The sequence below is a fragment of the Ictalurus furcatus genome, chromosome 2, assembly GCF_023375685.1.
Source record: "Ictalurus furcatus strain D&B chromosome 2, Billie_1.0, whole genome shotgun sequence".
Lineage (NCBI taxonomy): Eukaryota > Metazoa > Chordata > Actinopteri > Siluriformes > Ictaluridae > Ictalurus > Ictalurus furcatus.
In genome coordinates this window covers 25,971,782-25,992,784 of record NC_071256.1, presented here as the reverse complement: position 1 = coordinate 25,992,784, position 21,003 = coordinate 25,971,782, and the positions used below count along the sequence as shown (strand labels likewise).

The 21,003-nt window shown below is 38.5% G+C and overlaps 2 protein-coding genes across 9 annotated transcripts in view; one reads left to right on the top strand and one right to left on the bottom strand.

Moving 5' to 3' along the window:
• Positions 1–2,564: 2,564 nt before the first annotated feature.
• nme4 (NME/NM23 nucleoside diphosphate kinase 4) lies at positions 2,565–8,990 on the top strand. 3 transcript variants are annotated; one of them, XR_008384429.1, is made up of 6 exons: positions 2,565–2,760; positions 5,014–5,144; positions 6,092–6,193; positions 8,261–8,373; positions 8,573–8,782; positions 8,848–8,990. XR_008384429.1 is itself a non-coding variant. In XM_053611201.1 (5 exons), the coding sequence occupies exons 1-5, from the start codon at positions 2,631–2,633 to the stop codon at positions 8,691–8,693; spliced, it is 597 nt and encodes a 198-aa protein (XP_053467176.1). In that variant the 5' UTR covers positions 2,566–2,630; the 3' UTR covers positions 8,694–8,990. The 3 variants fall into 3 exon arrangements, 2 of the variants coding, with proteins under 2 accessions (XP_053467176.1, XP_053467190.1); XM_053611201.1 differs by having other exon boundaries at positions 2,566–2,760; positions 8,573–8,990; XM_053611215.1 differs by having other exon boundaries at positions 2,688–2,800; positions 8,573–8,990.
• A 934-nt stretch (positions 8,991–9,924) lies between these two features.
• Positions 9,925–21,003, bottom strand: part of nfixb (nuclear factor I/Xb) — a 154,701-nt gene continuing 143,622 nt past the window's right edge. For all 6 annotated transcript variants that reach the window (XM_053611121.1, XM_053611113.1, XM_053611159.1 and 3 more), the window contains 3 exons: positions 20,674–20,849; positions 17,256–17,347; positions 9,925–15,561 (listed from right to left, as the gene is read on the bottom strand). In XM_053611121.1, the coding sequence (XP_053467096.1) occupies positions 17,276–17,347; positions 20,674–20,849 (248 nt within the window). In that variant the 3' untranslated portion in view covers positions 9,925–15,561; positions 17,256–17,275. The remainder of the gene's footprint in view (positions 15,562–17,255; positions 17,348–20,673; positions 20,850–21,003) is intronic.

The following is a 21,003-nucleotide window of genomic DNA, read 5'->3' as shown; positions in this document are numbered from 1 at the left end:
AAACTTTGAATAGCCACTTGATTGGGGGGTGGGTTTAGTAGGATGGAGAAAAGCATGTTGAAGGTGATTTAGGGAAGAAATGGGAGAGGAAGTCACAAAGATCCTATGGGATGGCATTCCAGTGTTTGGGAACTGTGGCATTTAATGGTCTGACCACCACTGATGCCAGTGTGGTCTTAGGCACCACCAGTAGACCAGTATTGGTGGACCAAGTCGCTCTGGATAAGGGTGTCTGCCAAATGCCAAAATGAACAGGACTTTGTATTTAGATTCTTTGTGAAACTGGTAAGCAGGGTGGCAGTTGGGAATAGAGTGTAATGTGTACTGAATGTTTGAGTAAGAGTAAGAGTATGGACCATAACGGCTGAAGTTTTGAATGATAGTCTGTTGTTGAATATGTATGATTTTACAAGAGATGCCAAAGAAGAGGGAATTGTAGTAGACAGAGTGTAATAATATGAAAGCGTGAACCATGGTTTCAGCATCTTTCAACCGGAGTACATTTTAAAGCTGTGTAATACGAGAGAGTCAAATGAAAACCTTTTTTTTTTTTAATTATTATTTTTATTTTGCATTGTTCGTTATAAATGTGTTAAAAAGTGTATCATGTCTCTAAGTACTTTCCATTTTGTTCAGTGCCAGCAGTTAATGAGTATCTAGATTCATCCAGAGCAATAAATTGATTCAATTGTAATTTGTCATTTTCATTTGACTCACTCTTGTCTTTGCCTAATTAAAAAAAAGAAAGAAAGAAACTGATTTTTATGATCTAATGATAGGCTTCAAATGAAAGTGTTGTCAAACATACCAAGTTTGCACTGCAGAATTTAGCCCCCTACTCCACATTTAACACACAAGATTTATCTAATAAGCTAGTGAGTTTGATGTGTTAGATTTAAAGCCTTTGTATATTTGTAGTTTGCACTCCTGTATTACACCACTCACTCAGACCTCAGGCACCTCTCTAAATCCAACTGCAAACCAAAGAGACTCAACACTTTTCCAGCATTGCACAGGTCAGTATCCTATGGGTCAAGCGCATGTTATTTATTTGTATATGAAGTACGTGTCCGGATCCCTGCATGTTCAGATGTGTTCGCTATCCCACACACTCATCGCATTTGTTCCGTGAGCAAGGGTAATGTTTGTTTTGTGACCTTGTCCAAGCAAAAACTTTGGTTGATTTTTTTTTTTTTTTTAATTTAACGTGTGTATATTTCAGTATTTGCTTGGAGACTGGAAATCTCATTTTCATGTTCTAGATGCTTCAAAATCCAAACAGGAAAAGCATGAATTAAGTTGTTATCTTTTAGTGAACAGTGAGAACTGCAGCATCTCTTGACTCTCTGGTGGAACAAGATCAGTTCTAGTTGGATTTTTATTATTTTATTTATTTAATTTTTTAAAATCATAACTGGATTTGAGTATCATTTCAGTCACTATTGGTGTTACAAAATGCACCGACCTTTTAGTAATCTGATCTGAAATCAGCTGGCACATACTACATTTAAACCAGTAGTTGTAAAGAATGACCAAATAATCCTTACAACGTTTTGATATGAATTGCCTGAATGATGATTCCAAGCTTGTGATTCCTAAACCTATAGACCTAACACTATTATAACCTGTAAAGTGTGTGTGTGTGTGTGTGTGTGTTTCTTTCTTTCTTTCTTTCTTTCTTTCCTTCCTATGCAATCCCACCCTATAACTTTTCCCTGACTTTAGTTTAATTACTCATGTAATGTCATTAAACCAGCCAGTCATGATCCTTTTCTCTGAGTAGACACGTGAGTGTGGCCCATCAGGTGAATGACCGTGTGTGTGTGTTTGTGTTTGTTTTGATCACTGTTAGCTGGTCTGACAAGAAAATCCTCAGAGCTCTCCGAGTACAAAAGTGGTCGGTCGATATTCCCAGATATGCGGAAATTAAGGGACCGTCTCTAAAGTTACATACGACATTGTTAAACACGTTTCTAACTTCAATAGCATTTGAAGGGAATGACTTAGTCACATAACCAACTGTAAAGTGTTCATCTAGGTGTCAGCTATAATGCAGACCTTTTTAGATTTCTGATATTTATTAAAATAAGCTATTAAATCACATGTAACTTAGATATGAAGTTCACTGAAGAATGGGCCCATACACAAAATAGCCATAATTTAAAGCTCAATAGCATTTGAAGGGAATGATGTACAGTCACGCAACCAACTATAAAGAGTTCATCTAGGTGTCAGGTATGATGCACAGCTTTTAGATTTTTGATGATATTAAAATAAGTATATGGTTATGGTATATTTTGTGTATGAGCCCATGTAGTAATAAAATACATGGCAAGTTTTATATATGATTTAATAGTTTATTTTATTAAATATCAAAAATCTAAAAGGTGAGCATCATACCTGACACCTACATGAACACTTTACAGTTCGTTATATGACTGCAAGTCATTCCCTTCAAATGCTATTGAAGTTAGAAACGTGTTTAACGATGTGGTATGTAACTTTAGAGACGGTCCCTTACTTTCGGCATATCCGCGAACGTCCAACGGCAAACCAACTTTATGCCAGTTCGACAGTGTATATAAGGTTTTGATATCTAGAAGACTCTGTGTGATATTGTTCGTGTTGTGATGGCGGGTGTAACAAGGTGTGTGTTGAAGAGTTTTCTCATGAACAGCGGGAAACGGATCATCCCGCAATACACAGGAGGCATGCATGCTCAGCTAAAGACGCACGCGCGGACCAACAGCAGCGCCTCAGGTTCGTGAGTGTGTGCGTGCGCGCGCCCCAAACTATCCAGGTGACGAACTGTAGTCTCTTAGTGAGATTTTTTTGCAGTGTTGCCGATATTAGACTTGACTCGTGACTAATTCATGAATAAGTTTGGACTTATAATACATTTTTAATTTGTGTTTAGATGAGTCTGTGGTAAAGTTAATGCTGAAATTAGTGTAGTTTACTACCTCAGCGAGCCTGTCAGTGCGCTCCATATAATCCCTAATGAGATAGAGGCTAGTCATTATGGGATTCACAGTTTAGGGTGCGTTCAATGACATCAGATTTTATTGCTCAGGTCTTAGAATAGCTGTGTTGTTGAGTACAGGTTACTAAGAAACTGAGAGAAGAGTGAAAAGATACACTGTATGATGTCCAAGTCAAGTCACAATTCAGAAAATAAGAACTTTTTATTATAACATAAAAAAAATATTTTGTGTTATGTTGTGTTCATATTCTTATTTCATGTGCTGTAGGGAAATAGCTATGTGAACACCGCATGAGAATGCATGAGTATGTGAAAGGTAGCAAATGTGTGGAAAAAATGTTTTGAAAGGTTTGTTTATATATATATATATATATATATATATATATATATATATATATATATATATATATATATATATATATATATATATATTATAAACTGCATTATATTTACATTTTGATTGCAATCCAGAAATCTAAACCTGTTTTAACCTCCATGTCCTGCTCTATTAATATGTCACGGTGTGACGACATAGGGTAAGGTGTTATTCGGTGATGGTGCTATAGAAACATATCTGACGTGTAGGAAGTGCTAGTTTTCTTTAACTCGGCGTCAGACGCGATTTGAAAGTGAAAATGTTGGAGACTTCCGTCGTTAGCATGCAGGCTACTCCTGTGGTAGCGATGCGAAGACGCGCGCGCCTCACACTCTGTATTTCAGCTAGCAGCGCATTGTTTTTGTTGTTTTACTGAGTACTGTATTCAGTCTCTTTTGACTCCGAGACATGTCCTGTTCTCTGGCAGTGTCCCCGCGTGGTTTCTAGATTAAATGATTAGTGAAACCATGGTTAATGATGTGCGTGTGTTTTCACGTGCTCTCCTTTCATAGGAATTTTTTTTTTTTTTTTTTTTTTTTAAACATACTGTACTGTGGGATGAGAGAAATATGAACTGAATCCAAGATGAAGGCCAAAAATCAGAAAATCAGTTTACATCTGGTGGAATAATGAGGAAAATATCTGAGAGGGAGGAATGGATAAAATGAGGTTTTATATAATAATCTAGTGTACTAGTAACTAAAATGACTCCGAATTTGGGGGCCAAAGTCTCTCTCTCTCTCTCTCTGTCTCTCTGTGTCTTTTTCTCTGTCTTTGACTCTCTCTCTCTCTCTCTCTCTGTGTCTTTCTCGCTCTCTCTCTGTCTCTCCATCTTTGACCTTTTCTCTGTCTCTGTCTTTTTCTCTGTTTCTCTCTCTTTGACTTTTCCTCTGTGTCTTTCTCAGTCTCTCTCTCTCTCTCTCTCTCTCTCTCTCTCTCAGCATGATTTATAGAAAACTCTCAGAATCTATCCCTGAATGTTAATCTGCTCTTAAACTTTTATCTTCATTTCTATTCTAGACCAAATATTTATTCGTCCTCAACAAGTCTCACTTGGAAACCAATATCAGCAACCTCAAATGCACTCTTCTTGATGTGTGTGTGTGTTTGTGTGTGTCTTCTAATGTGATAATGACATGATGACTGACTTTACAAATCACATGCACTTCACATTTGTAAGAAAGTATTCTTTAATCAAGTGTGTGTGTGTGAATGTTTATGTGCATAGTAGTGTGAAATTAGGTAAAATAAAGGACAGACTACTTGTTTTTTTCACATCGTGATGTGGTAATTCCTGTAGTGAGGCAAATCAATCGTGATGTGGAATTAGTGTTTTGATAAGTAGATAAAGGATAACGATGTGTTTGTGTTGAGGGACGATTCACACCCAAAAATGCAGACAGGAAATGAAAATTGGTTCAAGCTTGTATTGAGTTCAACATATTGACAGCTCATACTAAGCTTTATTATTATTATTATTATTATTATTATTATTTGCAGTATATTATCATTTGGATGAATCCTTCTGTCTACATGTGTTCATTTCAGTGACCAGGATTTTTAGCTGCTTAAATAAGTACCTGATACTATGTAATATACTGTATGCCATACCTATGAATGCACTACATAGTTAAACATGTGAACCTTAATACAGACATTCCTGGTGTAAAAGAGCGCACTCTGGTTGCCATCAAGCCGGATGGGGTTCAGAGGCGTCTGATTGGTCAGATCATTAAACGCTTTGAGCAGCGAGGGTTCCGCTTGGTAGGGATGAAGATGGTGCAGGTGAGTGTTTGCTCTTGCCATGTTTGATGTGTACACACACGGTGGTTTTAAATCACAGAAAGTGTTGGCAGAGGTGAGTAGTTAAGCGCTACACTTATTTACACTTACATTTATTTAGATAACTTTTTGAATAAACTGTGCTTGGAAGAATGCATTTTCTTTTAATTGTAGATTCCTTTAACCCTAACTGTAGCCCTTTTGTACAGATAAAAATATACTTTTAAGGAAAAACAACATTACTGACACTTTATCAAAGATGATAAATCTACAACAGGAAACAAGTAATAACTTTGATCAATAGCGTCATCCACATCGATCTCTCTAGTCTAATCACTTGAGGTAACTGTGAGTCGTGGCATTTCATGAACACAAGCCACATCATCGTTTTTGACTTCTCACTGTCCACCCTTGCATCAGTGCTGAAATCAAACCTGATGAAATCACAAACATTTCTACAGCATTTTGGTGAAATATATTTCTGTTTTATTAAAGTATTGATATAAATGTATGTTAAACCCCAATTTTGGCCAAAACCTGATTTTATGTTGCTTTGTCATTCGAGTTTTTCTTTGGAACTGTCATATCTGGCTTGCTCATTAGGAATATACATTCTCTGTCCACTTTATTAGGAACCCCTTTACTGTACACCTGCAGTTTCCTGCATTTATCTAATCAGATGAAAGTTAAAGTTTCATCTGTAGATTGCTTTTCAAATTTCTTCCTTTATTTGGCTTCGACTTAATTGTAATTTATATTTATACAAATGAGATTTGCTTGAAAAATTAAGCCTGGATGTGAGAGAAATTTCTTGAGCACTTGAGGTTTTTGGCTAGTCTACCCACCTCTGGCTAATGGTAATGAATAGCAGACTGTGTTCTTTGTACAACATTATGAATGTGATAGAAATATATTGAGTAATGATTTATTATTATATATGTGTGTTTTAGGTATCTGAAGAATTATTGGCCCAGCATTATGTGTCCCTTCGTAAGAAACCTTTCTACCCCAGCATACTACAATATATGACCTCAGGGCCTGTGGTGGCAATGGTGAGGATCTAGTACTAAAACTAAAAACTTGGCAACAAAGCAACTCCAGACAGAACATCTAAATGCTGTCTTCCGACATCGTTTCCCATTGAGATAATAAGATAAGGTCTCAGTAATTTTCATCTAGACTGCGGTCTCATCACACAATCTGCCCAGCAAAAGGAAATGGTTGAGAAACAGTAGGAGCTAGACTTGTTACAGATTCTGAAGTCAGCATTAAATTGATACAAAAAGAAATCCCGCTTTTCAATCTGTAATAGAATCTTCTCCATAGTCAGCAACTAAATAAATATTCTTGTCTAAAGCTATAAAAATTGGAATATTAAGAAGCATTAACGGTGATTAGAATCAACATTGTGCTGACATTATCTAAATGAGCAAATGAGTTGCATATCACTTTATTGTGATGTAAATTGTGCACATTGTGCCAGCATCGGGTGTGTGTTATATAGGTACAAGTTTTCCTCATATTTGACAGCGTCACTAAAATATTTGCTCAGAGTAAAAAAATACTCTGCAGTTCCCCTAGTCTTTGTAATGAAAACAAGGGGGATGGTTTCCATGAACGTTTCCTTAACTAACTTTACTGCATTAGTTAACATTACTAAACTGTATGTAATGTTAACAAGTATTAATTTATATTTGTTTAAATGTTACCGAACTACACCTGCTTCTGTATATTTATTAAATTACAGCATTTTCCTAAATGGTTCCCTGGTGGAGTAGTACCTAGCATGCGGCGTTCTCATCGTTGTGGCCCTGGTTCGATTCCCAGTCAGGGAACCAACGCCAGCGACTGGAGGGTTACATGAGCCAGTGCACTTTCAGTGCTAAGCCCGGAAAATAGGGAGAGTTGCGTCAGGAAGGGCATGCGGTGTAATACTCATGCCAGAATCAATATGTGGACGTGTGATCAGCTGTGGTGACCCGAAACGGGCCGAAAGCAGCCGAAAGAGCGGGGGGAAAAACAAAACAACATGTTCCCAAATGTTGATAAGTTGCTGAACTCTGGTCTCCAGATGTAAATATTTGCAATTGCTATTCAACCCTCACTTTTCAAGGTTACCAGTTAACAACCCCAAACAAGTTCATCATAGTCAATATGTTGGTGCATATTGGTCATTCATTGGTTCATCTTCAGTAAGCACTTTATCCTGGTCAAGTTCTTGGTGAATCTGAAGCCCATCCTGGGAACTCTGGTTGAGCGGCAGGAATACACCCTGTATGGGATGCCAGTCCATCACACGGCACCATGCACACACACATTTACGCCTAGGGGCAATTTAACTAGCCCATCCATCTACTAGCATGTTTTTGGACTGTGGGTGGAAACCAGAGAACCTGGAGGAAATCTGAACATGCACAGACACTCTGCACAGACCAGTAATCTAAGCTCAGGATCGAACAAGGTCCACTGGAGCTGTGAGGTGGCAGTGAGTGTTAGTTATTTTGTTAAAGTTGTATTAGTGCTGAAGTTCTATACATAACTAATGTGTTAAATAATGTCAGTTAAGGGAACCTTAATGAAAAGTGTTACAAAAGCAAGTGACATGGACTTCCAACATCTAACCAATCAGGACAAAGATGTGTCCCTGTTTGCCTGTCAGTTCATAAAGTAATCAACTACGTTGGTGCTTGAAAGTTTGTGAACCCTATAGAATATTCTATATTTCTGCATAAATATGACCTAAAAGTAGAGAAAGAGAACCCAATTAAACAAACGAGATAAAAATATTATTCTTGGTCATTTATTTATTGAAGAAAATGTGTTTTTTTTTAATTGCTGAAAATCTAATGATGTTTTAGGTCATATTTATGCAGAAATATAGAAAATTCTGAAAGGTTCACAAACTGTCAAGCACCACAGCTTAGGCTGTACATGTGTTTTGGGCATGTGGCTTTGAAGGCAACTAACTTCTGCCAATATTACTGACTACCATTAACATTTCAGTTTAACACAAAGTTTCAGTGAAATCAGTTTAAATGGGATTCAAATTAAATTAAAAAACAACAAAGTTCTTGTTATTAAGGTAAACATTCTATTGACTTTATAACCATCTTTTATAGGTGTGGGAGGGCCACAATGTAATAAAGTCAACACGAATGCTAGTGGGAAACACAAACCCAGCTGAAGCTGCACCTGGTACGCTGAGAGGAGACTTTAGCATTCATGTTAGCAGGTAGACTTACACACTCAGTCACATGCGCCAGGTCTTACTGATAACTGATCGTAACTAAACATTTGCAAGATTTGTATTTTTCTTCAAATTAAGATGTTCGTGCATATTATTTAGGACAGATAATCATTATAAAACCTTTGGTCTGTGTTTAGTGCACAGGTGCCTGATGGGTTCCTTCTGTTTTGTGCTAATGTTACAGGAACGTTGTGCATGCTTCTGACTCGGTTGAAGTGGCACAAAAGGAGATCTCGCTTTGGTTTCAGCGCTCCGAGCTGATTGACTGGGCGTGTTGTGACCATGGCAACATCTACCATCCATGAGTGTGTGTGTCTATATGTTAGTTACTTTTAAAGAAATGTATTTTAATAGATATTAACACTATAACTGCTGCAATGTATATTTTAATCATTTATTTTTGCATATGGCAAACTATTCAGGAAATATATAACCAAAATTACCTGAATAGTTTGCCATATGCAAAAATAAATAAATAAAAATCTATTTCAAATTCACCGTATTATAAAAGAATGTTTAACGTTTGAAGCCAAAACATCTGATGTTTCTTAATGAATTTGTAAATTTTGCCCAGGAACAACAATGTACATGTGATCTTAAGATCTTAAGAAAAAAAAGGTCTACATTACTGTAATACCAGCTATAACTGATTGTGCCTTTGTAATAAATATTTAATAATCTATATTATTATATTTGGATCAATTATCCATTACATGAAAATCCCAAATTTGAATAAAACAAACAAAATTGTAAAGTTTGTTGGAAAACTGTCACCGCTGCACAGTGGACTGTTTTTAAAATGAGCTAGCAGTAAATTAATGGTCACATGGGTTTCTGGCTTTGCTATAGCATATACAGTGCCCTTCAGAATTATTAACACCCTTCATGCAAATGAGCAAAAATATTCATATTGTGATATATTGAATTTGAGACATTGCAAAATACAGCGGATTGAGAACAAATGTATAAAATAATACAAGCTAATTGTTTACAAGGGAAAAAAGTAATTATTTGTGTAATGTTTGTTTTCTGCATGGCTTGTTTTATGGAGGTGCAGTGACGAAGGAACAACCGACGTGACGCTGGCAAACATAGTCCCCTATGTATAAAGACTTGGGACACCCTGTGTGCAGATAAAGTCATAAATAGAACAACTCTCTAATTAAGGTGGCATCGTGGCACATATAGTAGCATGTTGTTCCCTTATGCACGAGGGTTTCTTCCCATCTTCTGGAAACATGCTGCTAGGTGGACTGGCAACTCTAAACAGCTCCTAAGTGTGAACATGTGTCTGTCACACCCAGGGTGTATTCCTGCCTTATGCTCATTGCTCCCAGGATAGGTTCTGGATCCACAATGACACTGCGCAAGATAAAATGGTTAGTGAAAACGAATTAATGGATTCAAAGTCAGTTACATTAAAGCTGGAAATTTTGGCCAACAAAGTCTTACATGTTTGAAGATATAGTTACACAACCATTCTGAAGCCATTTTTAACTAAAAGGAAAAAGTGCATCCAGTCAAAAATAAAAGTCATTTTTACAGTCAAGAACATCCTTTTATTCAATCAGTTAAAGGTGCTGCTCTTTTCAAACTGTTTTTCTTATTATGGAAAAGAAATTGTAATTAACACATGCATTTCACCATGAGCTCTGGAGGGCATGTCTATAAAGAGGGCAATAGCTTTTTAGGGTTAGTGAAGAAGCTACGGGCCAGGGCAAAGGCTGCTGGGAAATCGATCTACTCTAAGCTTATCACTTATCCCAACACCCTACACACTCTACCAAGAAACATAAAAAGTTTAAAAGACGGATGGTCAGCGCCAGGAAGGGACAAGGCCCTGGGAGAGTTCTGTCCACAACACTATGGCTTTTTTTTCCCCCCCTCTCTCTTGTAATCTCGTCTCTTGTAATCATGGCTGATATTGTTGCTGGCTTCATGTACTTAGGAAAAGTTTGCATATTTATGTGGGACGACAATCAGGCTGTGATTTGTAGGCCTGAGATTATTCTTTTGCTGGTGCATTAATGATTTTCAAGGCATCTTAATTATCACTACAGTTCAGGTTTGATGGCATGCAGCTTGTCAGTTTGGTCTGAGGGGCTTGGCTCATAATTGCAGACTAAACTGGAATCTCGGTTGCATCTTTTTTTGTGTTCTCTTCCAAATTTCTGAATCTGTCTCTCATCCATTGCTGAACCCATTCCGTAATAAGGTGCTTAGTAATTTCAGGTCATTTTTCTTCCAAGTGTTTAAGTAGCTGGTCTCGTATAACCATTGCAAAGGTGCATCATCTACAGTATAAAAATTCTCAGTGTGGCATTGGTGCCACCTAAATATGCAATATTGCAAAAAAAAAAGATAAAAAATTAATTTTGGTAAAAAAAATAACAACAAAACAAATAAATACAGTCAAAACAAGTCACAAACCTATTGTAACCCAGCAGCCTAAATTCCTTCCACCACCATTTAAGAGGACTCCCTACATCAACCAGTTTCTTCCTTCACTAAAATATGATCAACTGCTCCATGGTGGAACCTTTTCCCCTTCATACACCCTTTGATTGACATCCCGCCAGAGCCCACTGGTGTAACTTGTTCACTTACATTAACTGTTCAATGGAGAAGCTGAAGAGATCGGTATGGTATACAATGTGAAGCATACAGACAAGAATAACATGTAAGCTAACTGCATTCTGCTCAGACAAAAAGTTTTTTCTTTTTTTTTTTTTCTTTTTTTTCTTTTAAAAACCCCTCCATTCAATGAAAATGGGGAAGGGCAGGAAAGAAGATGGTTATGCGACTACAGACTATTCCAGTGTCCAAGAGAGGCAGAAGACAAGGAAAGGAGTACAGAGGAAGGAAAAGCAAGACAGGAAGGACTTTTTTTTTTGTCTTTTTTTTTTTCTTCAATTTTAGCATCAACAATAAAAAGAGGAACTAAGTCACACCGATTTCCTTTAGTACTATATATACTGCTTTGAAGAGCTTGAAGAAGGAGAGAATATAGAAGCGGGTTGAAAGGTGGGGTTTCTGAGACGGGCACTGAGGATTACAAGATGGAGTCTGTGAACAAAGGCACTTTTTTTAGGGACAACCTTGAAGATGCTCTGAGTCTAACACTACATCACAAAACAAATATTTAGAGTTTAGAGTAATTTACATTGGGACCAGGAGGGGGTGTTGGTTTAGGAGAGGGGGTGGGGTTCACTTTGTAACTTTTTCAGCTCTATTTATTAAAATAATGTTCAGATCGGCTTGCGCGAGTATTTATCGTAGGATGGGAATCTAATAATAAACAACAGCTACCAATGAAAAGGTCTCGTTTCTGCTGTACTGACAATTTTCAAGGGCGATCATGTTGGTTGGAAGCATCTCCCAAGAAAAGGGAAGATCTTGTCATGCAGTTTGGATTTGTTTTCAATCTCTGTGTACAAAAGCCAACAATGCACTTGCTTCTCATAGGAAAATGTATTGAACAGAACGGACTATGTACTGTCATGGTTAGTAAAGCGTGAAATTATGGCTGCCAAATACATAGTGCAATTTCTTCTGTCTCAACGTTACACTGTAAACAATAATTCATGTTTAGATTTTCCTTCTCAGGACTGCGTGTGTTTTGTCAGCGCTTTTGGATTTTATCCACCTTCCGTTGGGAGAAAAATGCCTTTTTGACTAAAATGAACCCCTCCCCCTTTACTAAATTCTAAACAAGAAATAGAGTATGCATGTTTTTCCTAAAATTTTTGTGTTATGATAACACTTACTTGTTTTTTTTTATTTATGTATAATAGAGTTTGAATGTACTGTATTCCATAAAAAGCACCAGTTTCATTTAGTGATATATATATTTTTTGATGTGTTGCAAAACTGTTTCTTCAGCCCTCCCAAGTTTTGAGAACAAATCATTACAAATAAACATTAAAAAAAGGAAAAAAAACGGCTATTAAAAAAAAGAAAGAAAGATTTTAAAAAACTCCCAAAACTTACAAAGACTTTTTTTTTTCTCTCCGCCCTGTAGTTTAGAGTCCCGGACCTTTTGGACTTGAAACAAGAACAGAAGGGTATTTTTTCCCCCCTCTTCTATCACACCCTCTAACAATCTAACAGACAAACACGTTTCTCTACCCAAGGCATTGCACATGGCTCAATCAACATACATTATTTTTCAATTACAAATACTTCCCATCCAAACACAAAAGAACTCAAAAGCCACATCTTTCTCCTCAACACTACTGATACTGTTTACTATAGAAATACATTTTCTATTTATTTTTTTTCTTATTTTTTTATTTTCCAGGGACTTTGCTTGTTGGGCTTTTCCTATGCTGAGTGTATAACTGGGTTTTGAGACTGGTACTAGTGAAAAATAACTCGTTTATTAATCGTAATGCTGCCATTCTTCAGAAAATAACTAGACTGCCACTGAGCTTATTACGCGAACAAAAAAAATGTTTATATAAATATATATGGATATCTCCTGTATATATAAAGATGTCTGTAATTAGTGAGCTGTCACTTGCCACTTGTTTTGCTCCAGACATAAAAATTTCTTCCTCTATAGCTTATATGTGAGAAAATAACCTGAATTCATGTTTAACAAATTGCATAATGGGAATACAGAGGCACTTCCATTGATTAGAAAAGAAAAGTCCATCGCCATCATTAATTCTCATTTAGCAATGCTAGTCCTCTACTACGCTGATGACATGGCCGCCTTTCGGCAACCACGCTTCCCTGCAGTGAGACACAGAATCTGGCAGTCCAGTTATTTTGTGAGTTCAGTGATTCAAATAATGTGGATAAAAATTAAATTCATGTTTAAAACAAGTGGATTTATGACAATTTCAGCATGACTATGTAAAGGCAGATTAGGATTGCCCTACGTTAAACCAAGGCTTCCCTTTAAATCAGTCAGTGAAAGGTGTTGTGTGCAGTTGTGTATCTGTGTGTGTGTGTATGAGAGTTTGAGGCCATGCTCTGAGCGTTCTGCCTTTAATAAATTTTTTGAATCACTAAACAGGATGTGAACAAAGCAGATGAAGAAACGTCTGCTCTAAATGGCCATTACATACCCCTCTCCTTCTGAGCACAACTACAACACTCTTTTGCTCCACAGCGCGGCCTTACGTTCTTGGAACATAGCCGTCTGGGAGAGTAAACAGTACAGAGAGGATGAGGGCGTCTCTACCAGCCATTAAAATAGATGTCCACTGAGTGGTTTTGATGGAAAAACCTCATCATTCTTGAGAATGGCAGTGAACGGAACCAGGTGTCTGACACATTTAAAGCCTCCAATGCTCCACCTGCTGACAGAGTGTCTATGTTTTGTACACTTTTCTGGTCACAAACTTCAGAACCTTGAAGCTATTCAATCAGATGTACTTTTCTATATGCGCACTAATGTACACCAGTTTCTTTTGAACAGCATGCCACAATGAGATTTTCAGGGCATGACATAGCCAATGGACTAAAGAAAAGCCATCACATTTTTGTAAAGGTTCGTTTCAAACAGTTAGTGGAGAGTTGATGTGACTGGCTGCTTACAGTGTCAGTCAAACCTGTGAAAGAGATAATATAGATGTTGCCACCCCTGGTTCCATCACAAATCCTGCATAAAAATTAAACCCTAATGTTCAGGACTTGGTGGTGGTGTGGATGCAGGATTTTTACCCAATTTTCCCCTAATCTTGACATTTGCCAATTCCTATGCACTAGATTTCCCCTGTCAATCAACAGCTACCAACCAGAGTGGGTGAAGGCTTCATATCACATGCTTCCTCCAAGACACATGAAGCCACCATATCTATCTTGAAATGCTGCTCATGCTACGCCACAGGGCAGCTGAAAACACACAGGGGAAAGTGCTAACTGCTTTCTTCTGGTCAGTGTCACACTGATAGTGGAGAGAGTAATTCCATCTCTCCCACCCAGAGAGCACGGCCAATGTAGCTCTATTGGACTTCCTGGCCCTGGACGGCTGTGGCATCATTGGGATTTGAACTGCTGATGATAGGAGGAAGGCTTTTCTTTCATGGGACCTAGTGTGCCCTTCAATACACCTAACGACAACATAATAAACTTTAATATAAATCGATGTCCTAGAATGTCTCGAGAGACAGTAAGGCTTTTTTTTTTTTTTTTTTTTTTAAAGTGAGCATTTTTAAGTAGCAGCTCAGAGACATGGCAGTGAATTTAAGTGTGTGTGTGTTATTATGTGTATTAGGGTTGGCATTACCCAAAGGGATTACAGTCAGCATTCAATTGGCACTAAGGGCGAGAATAAGGCCTGAATTAGATTTTTTTGTTTGGACAGACTCCAAAGGTAGTTTTTGTCTAGATCGTAGCGTGTTTTCCTACATCAGCCTAAAATGAGGGACTGTCCTCTATGACTGTTGACTTATATCCAACATTAACTTTAGTGTGTGATGTCCACTTAAACGTTTACGTCAAAAGATTGTGTGCAAACATTTATTTTTTTTCTCTGTCGATCCTATTTTCAATAGCGGACACGAGAGTAGTGTTTTATTTTCCGTACTTTTCTTGTTCTAGTGCAATACTTTAGCTTTTATTTTGCTTGATTGTGTTTTCGATTAGTCATTGTTGTTAAGCTGGCTGTTAAAGGAATGGGCACATCGAGACCAATGTCTACACTGAACTACAAATGGTGTCAGAAGGGACGATTAGCTGGCTTTAGCTTCAACTCCATGCTAGATGTCAGGATGGTTAACATCTCGATTATTTGATGTCCCAAGAATTTCTAAAACTATGCTTACTTTTTTTTTTTTTAAATTAAAACCTCACCATTGTTGATGTCCTCAGCCATTGCACAATATAAGTAACAGATTCATATTTTTTTCCTCCTCGGGTTGTTCTTTTGTGTTTCTGCTTTTTGTTGTTGTCATTTCTGTGGTTTTTGAGAGACTCCATGTCCTCCTTCAAAATGTCATGTGATCCTCTTATTAAAAAAGGGGGAGGGGGTCATTGCCGTAAGTCGACAAGATCAGAAGATTCCAAATGATAAGAAGATTTGCTGGTTTCCTTTGTTGTTCTTTTGGGCCAACAGGGTCAGAGGGCAATTTTAGGTGGGATTTTTTTATTTCCTGATTCCAGATTCTAGTGACAGGATTTTAATTGCTTGTTGGCAGGTAGGTTTTGTCAGAGGAACCAAGACTGAAACAAAAAGAGAAAACAGGTTTTAGAAGACACATAAAAAAAATACATCAACACAGTTCTAAAAACAGAAGCTTTGCTAATATTCTGTGCTGAATTTTTGAGTTTGTCCACTAGATGTCCCACTTGCATTGCTAAGCAAGTTAAACCGTCTCTCCCCACCCTGTCCCTGTCCTCCTTTAGGAGGAGTGTGAAGAACTCTGAACTTCTCCCCTCAACAGCATTATCATTGTGGTTTATCTCTATACCATAACCATTTAATTACCTGCTGGAGCAGATACATGTAATCTGACCCTTAAGCATCAATATACAAACTTCGATTGATGAGATTGTCATGGTGCACTTTGTAGGACTAGAAAATTCTACATCACAGCAAAACTTATAGGCTGTTTGTATTGTGCATGAGAGCTGACTGGCGATGAGCAGCAGTGCGAGATTTGGTTTCTACAGGCCGGCGTATAAAAGAGAGCTGAAGTGGCTTGAGAACATTCTGGAAGTCAAGTCTTGGAAGCACTTTGCCTCCAGGGGAGCGGCTTGTGTTTTGCTTGAGTCTCCCCAAACAGCCAAACACACAAAGGCCATCCCATCACAAACACTCCTTCCTCCTCCCCCTGCTCTGGGTATCGCCTCGACTCTTTCCCTGTGTGCTCTGCTCCTCCCTCCCTCTGCCCTATCGCGCTCTGTGTAATCCTTGGCAGGAGTTAGCACCCTGTTTCTTAGCCCCTCTTTTGACTTTGACCCCCTCCACTTGCCACCTCTCAAGTTCAAGTTCATCTGGCTATGACATCATGTCTGGTTGCTGCGGGTAACCAGACAGTCAGGACGTGGCTTCTCAGTTTGCGGGGTCATGCTGAAACTCTCACCCTCTCTCCTCTTTCACATTCTTTCTTGGGACAGGGTGAATGCAGGCCTCTTGTTTGGCCACAAGGGAGCTCCTCGAACCCAATTTTCAGCTCTTGTACTTGGAGTTAAGTTACTCCAGGAAGTCTTTTTACACTAGGTCTTTGTGCAGGAATTTTACTGACTTTTTTTTTCTACTGTTCTACTGTGTTTCTGGTTTTCTTTTTCCTTTTTGTGTAAATTGATCAGAAACCAAAGGGAACAAAATGGAGGCTGGTCAAACCCTGAGTTAGAGTCAGCTGAAAAAAGAGGCAGCGCATGAAAGACGTACCCAGAGGACTGGATCAGCCAAAAAAGGGGTTAATGGGGTGGAGTGAAAAGTGAAAGGAAGACTAAGAGTGGGAGAGACAGAGTGAGTGAGAGCGTTGGAGAGATGGAGCTGCAAAGCTTCAGATGGTTGCCATGTGTTGTGAAGCCAGCCCGAGGCGGGTGTGGTTTACACAGTAATGAGTAAAGTGCAGCGGCTTATGGAGGAGGCTGCCCACTCGTAACGCTCAAATCAACCTCCACTGCTCCTCTCCCACTGAGAACTGCTCCAGATGGGCCAGATAAACATACCGCACTGCTTATTGTATGTGGGAGAGAAAGTGAGAGTAATAAAGAGCAAGAGAAGCAATGGAGAGACCACACGGACACACAGAGAGTACAGAGATGAGACTCTGTCAATGTTCTTGTCTCTAGGTAATTAGTACTTGTACACTGGGCCCCTGCTGTACAGATTTGACTGCAAAATGATTTTCTTTTCTACATAGAGATTCTTAAAATAGAGAAAAATTGCACGTTTTTGTACTAACTTGTGTCTGCTGGGGGATATTTAGAAAGTTGTTGTCCCGTGATCCGATGCTGACAAACCTGTTGGGAGTTGTGGAGCCTGGCGTGGAGTATGCTAGAGGAAGAGAGAAACAAATCAGCATTTATTGAATTTCCCTTTGACAGATGATCATATGTAATTTTTTGTTGCTGAGCGGGGGTGGGGGATTTCCTACGGATGTATTTGATTATTTTCCTGAATCTTTCTCATTTCTGCATGAATCAGGAAAATACCACCCTGCTGTAACATCTATACTATCACAGTAGACGATAATAGAGAGATAATATCTTTGTACATGTAGATTCCAAGAAAATCTCAGTAGGCAAGTGAAGGTCAGTATCAAATTTAGGGCAGTTTGAAATTGATGGACTCCATAGCACAAAATGGTTCATTAACAGAGAAATCACCAGATGTCTGAATGAGGCAAATATTCATCAGCTAACCTTATCTAACAGCCATAAATATATGTTAGATACGTTTGTTTTCTTTATTTAGTTGCAAATGATGTGTAGTTATGCAACCAAGCTATTGCGAAATTGTTGCTGTTAGTATAATATACTGTTAGTAAAGGTCATTTTCAGTAGAGATGAAACATGAATACATGCCTCAATGGACCCATAGTTGGTCTGGGTTATTTAAAGGTATATCCCACTGTACTTCCTAAAACGAAGCGTCCAACTAGTGACAAAAGACGCAGAGTTGGTGAGGCTGTCCATTTACCATATGTTAGTAAAAACTCCTGAATAAAATAGTTAATGATGACATCAGATGCACCTTGCAAGGTGGACAAGTTTTACACAAAAAAAGCAGGTAACCAGTGAGATGTACCTTTAAGGGTATTATCAGGACTTCACGTATGTTGCTATAGGTTTGTGAATTGAAAGCATTGTTAAGGGTTAGTTCGATGTAAACAGATGACAGACTTCAGGACACTGACAACAGTAAAACTAGAACAGGAGTTATGAACAAAAGTAAGAAACACAAAAACAAAACATAAAAAAGACAAAAGTGCTCCGTCCAGTGCCCCCTCTGTGGTGGGTTATCAACTTGAAGATGCCAATACCATCATGCCCCATATGCCTTCTTTAGAACAGCCCTCCTGTACTGATCAAAGATAAGCTGTTCTTCTTGGACTAGCTCAAAATAACACAGCTATGCAGTATTTCACCACTGACCTTGGATCAGCACTGGAGTTGGCCGATCACATCTCCATAATCCCAAAACAACAAACTAATCCGCGACTAAAACTCAACCAAATGGAACTCAAAGCAAGTCAACGTAAAAGTCATAAGTGCAATAGATGGATTCATTTATTTCACCAATCTGTGTGATTGATATGGCAGTGTAAAGGCAAATGAAGAAGGTGATTTGAGTCCACATTAACTGCCCTAAATTTGTACCCTTCATTGATTGTATTTGTATCTGTTCACCACAAAAAGTAAACAGGACAACACTGTTGTAATTAGCTGCCTGGGCCAGATAAAAACCAGGCCACCTAAGAGCAGCTATGATGGAGTTGCAGAGGAGTACTGAAACTTAGAAAAAAATAAATAAATAAAGGTGTCCAAAGACAGAATTGTGTGTTTTGACCTTTGCTGGGTTGAACTAATTCTAGCACTGAGAATCAATGTGAAGCCATATTGTGTTCAACGAATTTTGTTAAAAAGACGTCAGAGAGTGGGATGAGCTTCTAGCTTTAGTCATCCAATATTACCGTAAAGGATAGCGAATGAAACAGTAATTTAAGATGCATTGGGCCAGAGTAAGAGTTGAAATAAACAGAGGGATGGTGTGTTGGGCGACATTTGGGCTTTTTTATGGGTTATTTTGGGGTCACAGACTGGACGGTCCAAATTTGGTCCTTGGTTTTATTGAGAATGGCGCGGAGGGGATCACTTACACGGAGATGTGGGCGAGGTGAGTCCGCCATCAAGGGGCATGCTGCTGGGTTTAGAGTCGGGCATAGGGAGGGGCACTGGACGCGCCACAGGGGGTGGCGGAGGCAGCAAGAAGGAGCCGGGCATTTTGCTCTGGCCGCTCCCGTTCGGCTGCAGACAACACACACAGGGTGAGGAGTGTGGATGCCGTCCGACACCCCATAAGACGACAAGACCAAAGACCATACGGCAAGACAACGCTGGTTCTTTCCAAACAAAGATGTGGGATAGGCGTGGCTGAAAGTGGTGAGGTGTTGAAAAGGGGGAACAACCAAAAGGATGGCGAATGTGCGTCGACTTTGGGTATGGAGGCTTTTATGTTTTTGTATGTCTGTGTGTGTCCAAATCATAGATTCACCACAGGCACGGACACTGGAGCAGTGAAGGAGCGACCGAGATGGAGGGCTTTTCAACACAAAACACAGGGGCACAAGGATGATGAGATCCATAATAATGAAGTCAACTCAAATACGCAAGAGAGAAAATACTAACTACATCAAACATCAAAGCGAATGGAAAAAGCAGAACAGAAGGAGGAATAAATGTTGGAATGAAATATATGGAGTCTGCTGCTGATTGAGGTGCAGATGAGGATTTATTGAAGAAACTAAGAAAGAAATGTACAAAGCATTGATAAGAGCACATGGCACATAACAGAAAGATAGTGAGGATTAAAGGCTTGCCTTTTAATCTTAGTTTGCAAACCGGACAAAAACGCATGAGAAGACAATACAGGAAGCTCTCGCAGAGTTAATAAAAGACTGGCCTTCTCTTTTGCTCACCAATTAAATGTACATTCATAAAGTATACACAGTTATGTGTGAAGATCCTTAAATTATGCTTTAAAAAGTGGTGAAGTAAGGAAGCGTAATGCAAACTGATTTCCATTACAATTTCTATGACAAACCGATGTCTTTAATAGGAAGAAAACATACTGGTGGTGATCAACAACAAAAATTAGCAGGCTTGTTTAAAAAAAAAAGTCTACACTATTTGGACAAAAGCAAACAAAAAAATTACTGAATAACAAGACCAGATTTATTTAACCGTTTACATCAAGATGTAGGAAAATATTTCTTTGTATGGAGCCTCAAATTAGTAATTTATACTGAGTTGGTAAATTCCATTGGGTGTTAATACATTAAACTGGCTTTTAATATATACCTTTAACTTTTCGGTCCATGTAATAACACCTCCTGTCCAGTAAAATGAATCATTACATCATTATTTTACTTTCATGCTTCACTTAATTATTAATCTACCTGTGAATTAAATCACTGAGAGAAACAGAGAGAAACTGTCCCACAGAACTTGAACAGCTATTAATCTGTAAGGTCAATTTCAATTCAATAACTTTCAATTCAATGCAAATTAATGTGTAATAAAAAAAATTACCCATTTATCTCATATTATCTATATATCTGACAAACATATTTGCGTATGGCGGCTTTGTGGGAGTCTTACCTGACCTCCAGCTTGGCCTGGTCCATCAGCACACACAAACTGCACAAACTCTTTGAGTGGGTCCTGCCCCGGGTGGTGGTGGTAGCGGATGGTGGGGTGAGTGAAGTAAGGGCTCGACTGCTGGATGATGGAGGGAGAGGGAAAGTGCAGAGATGAGGCTGAGGCACGGGGGCTCCCTGCACAGAGACACATCGAAAGAGAACGACAGAGACAGAGAATTAGTGTTAGGTACACAGGTAAACTTATTTGCTAACTGAAATAAATGTGGAAAGCCCTCTGATTCCAAATGCACGAGTGACATGTGATACAAATTGATTCATAGATGACAAC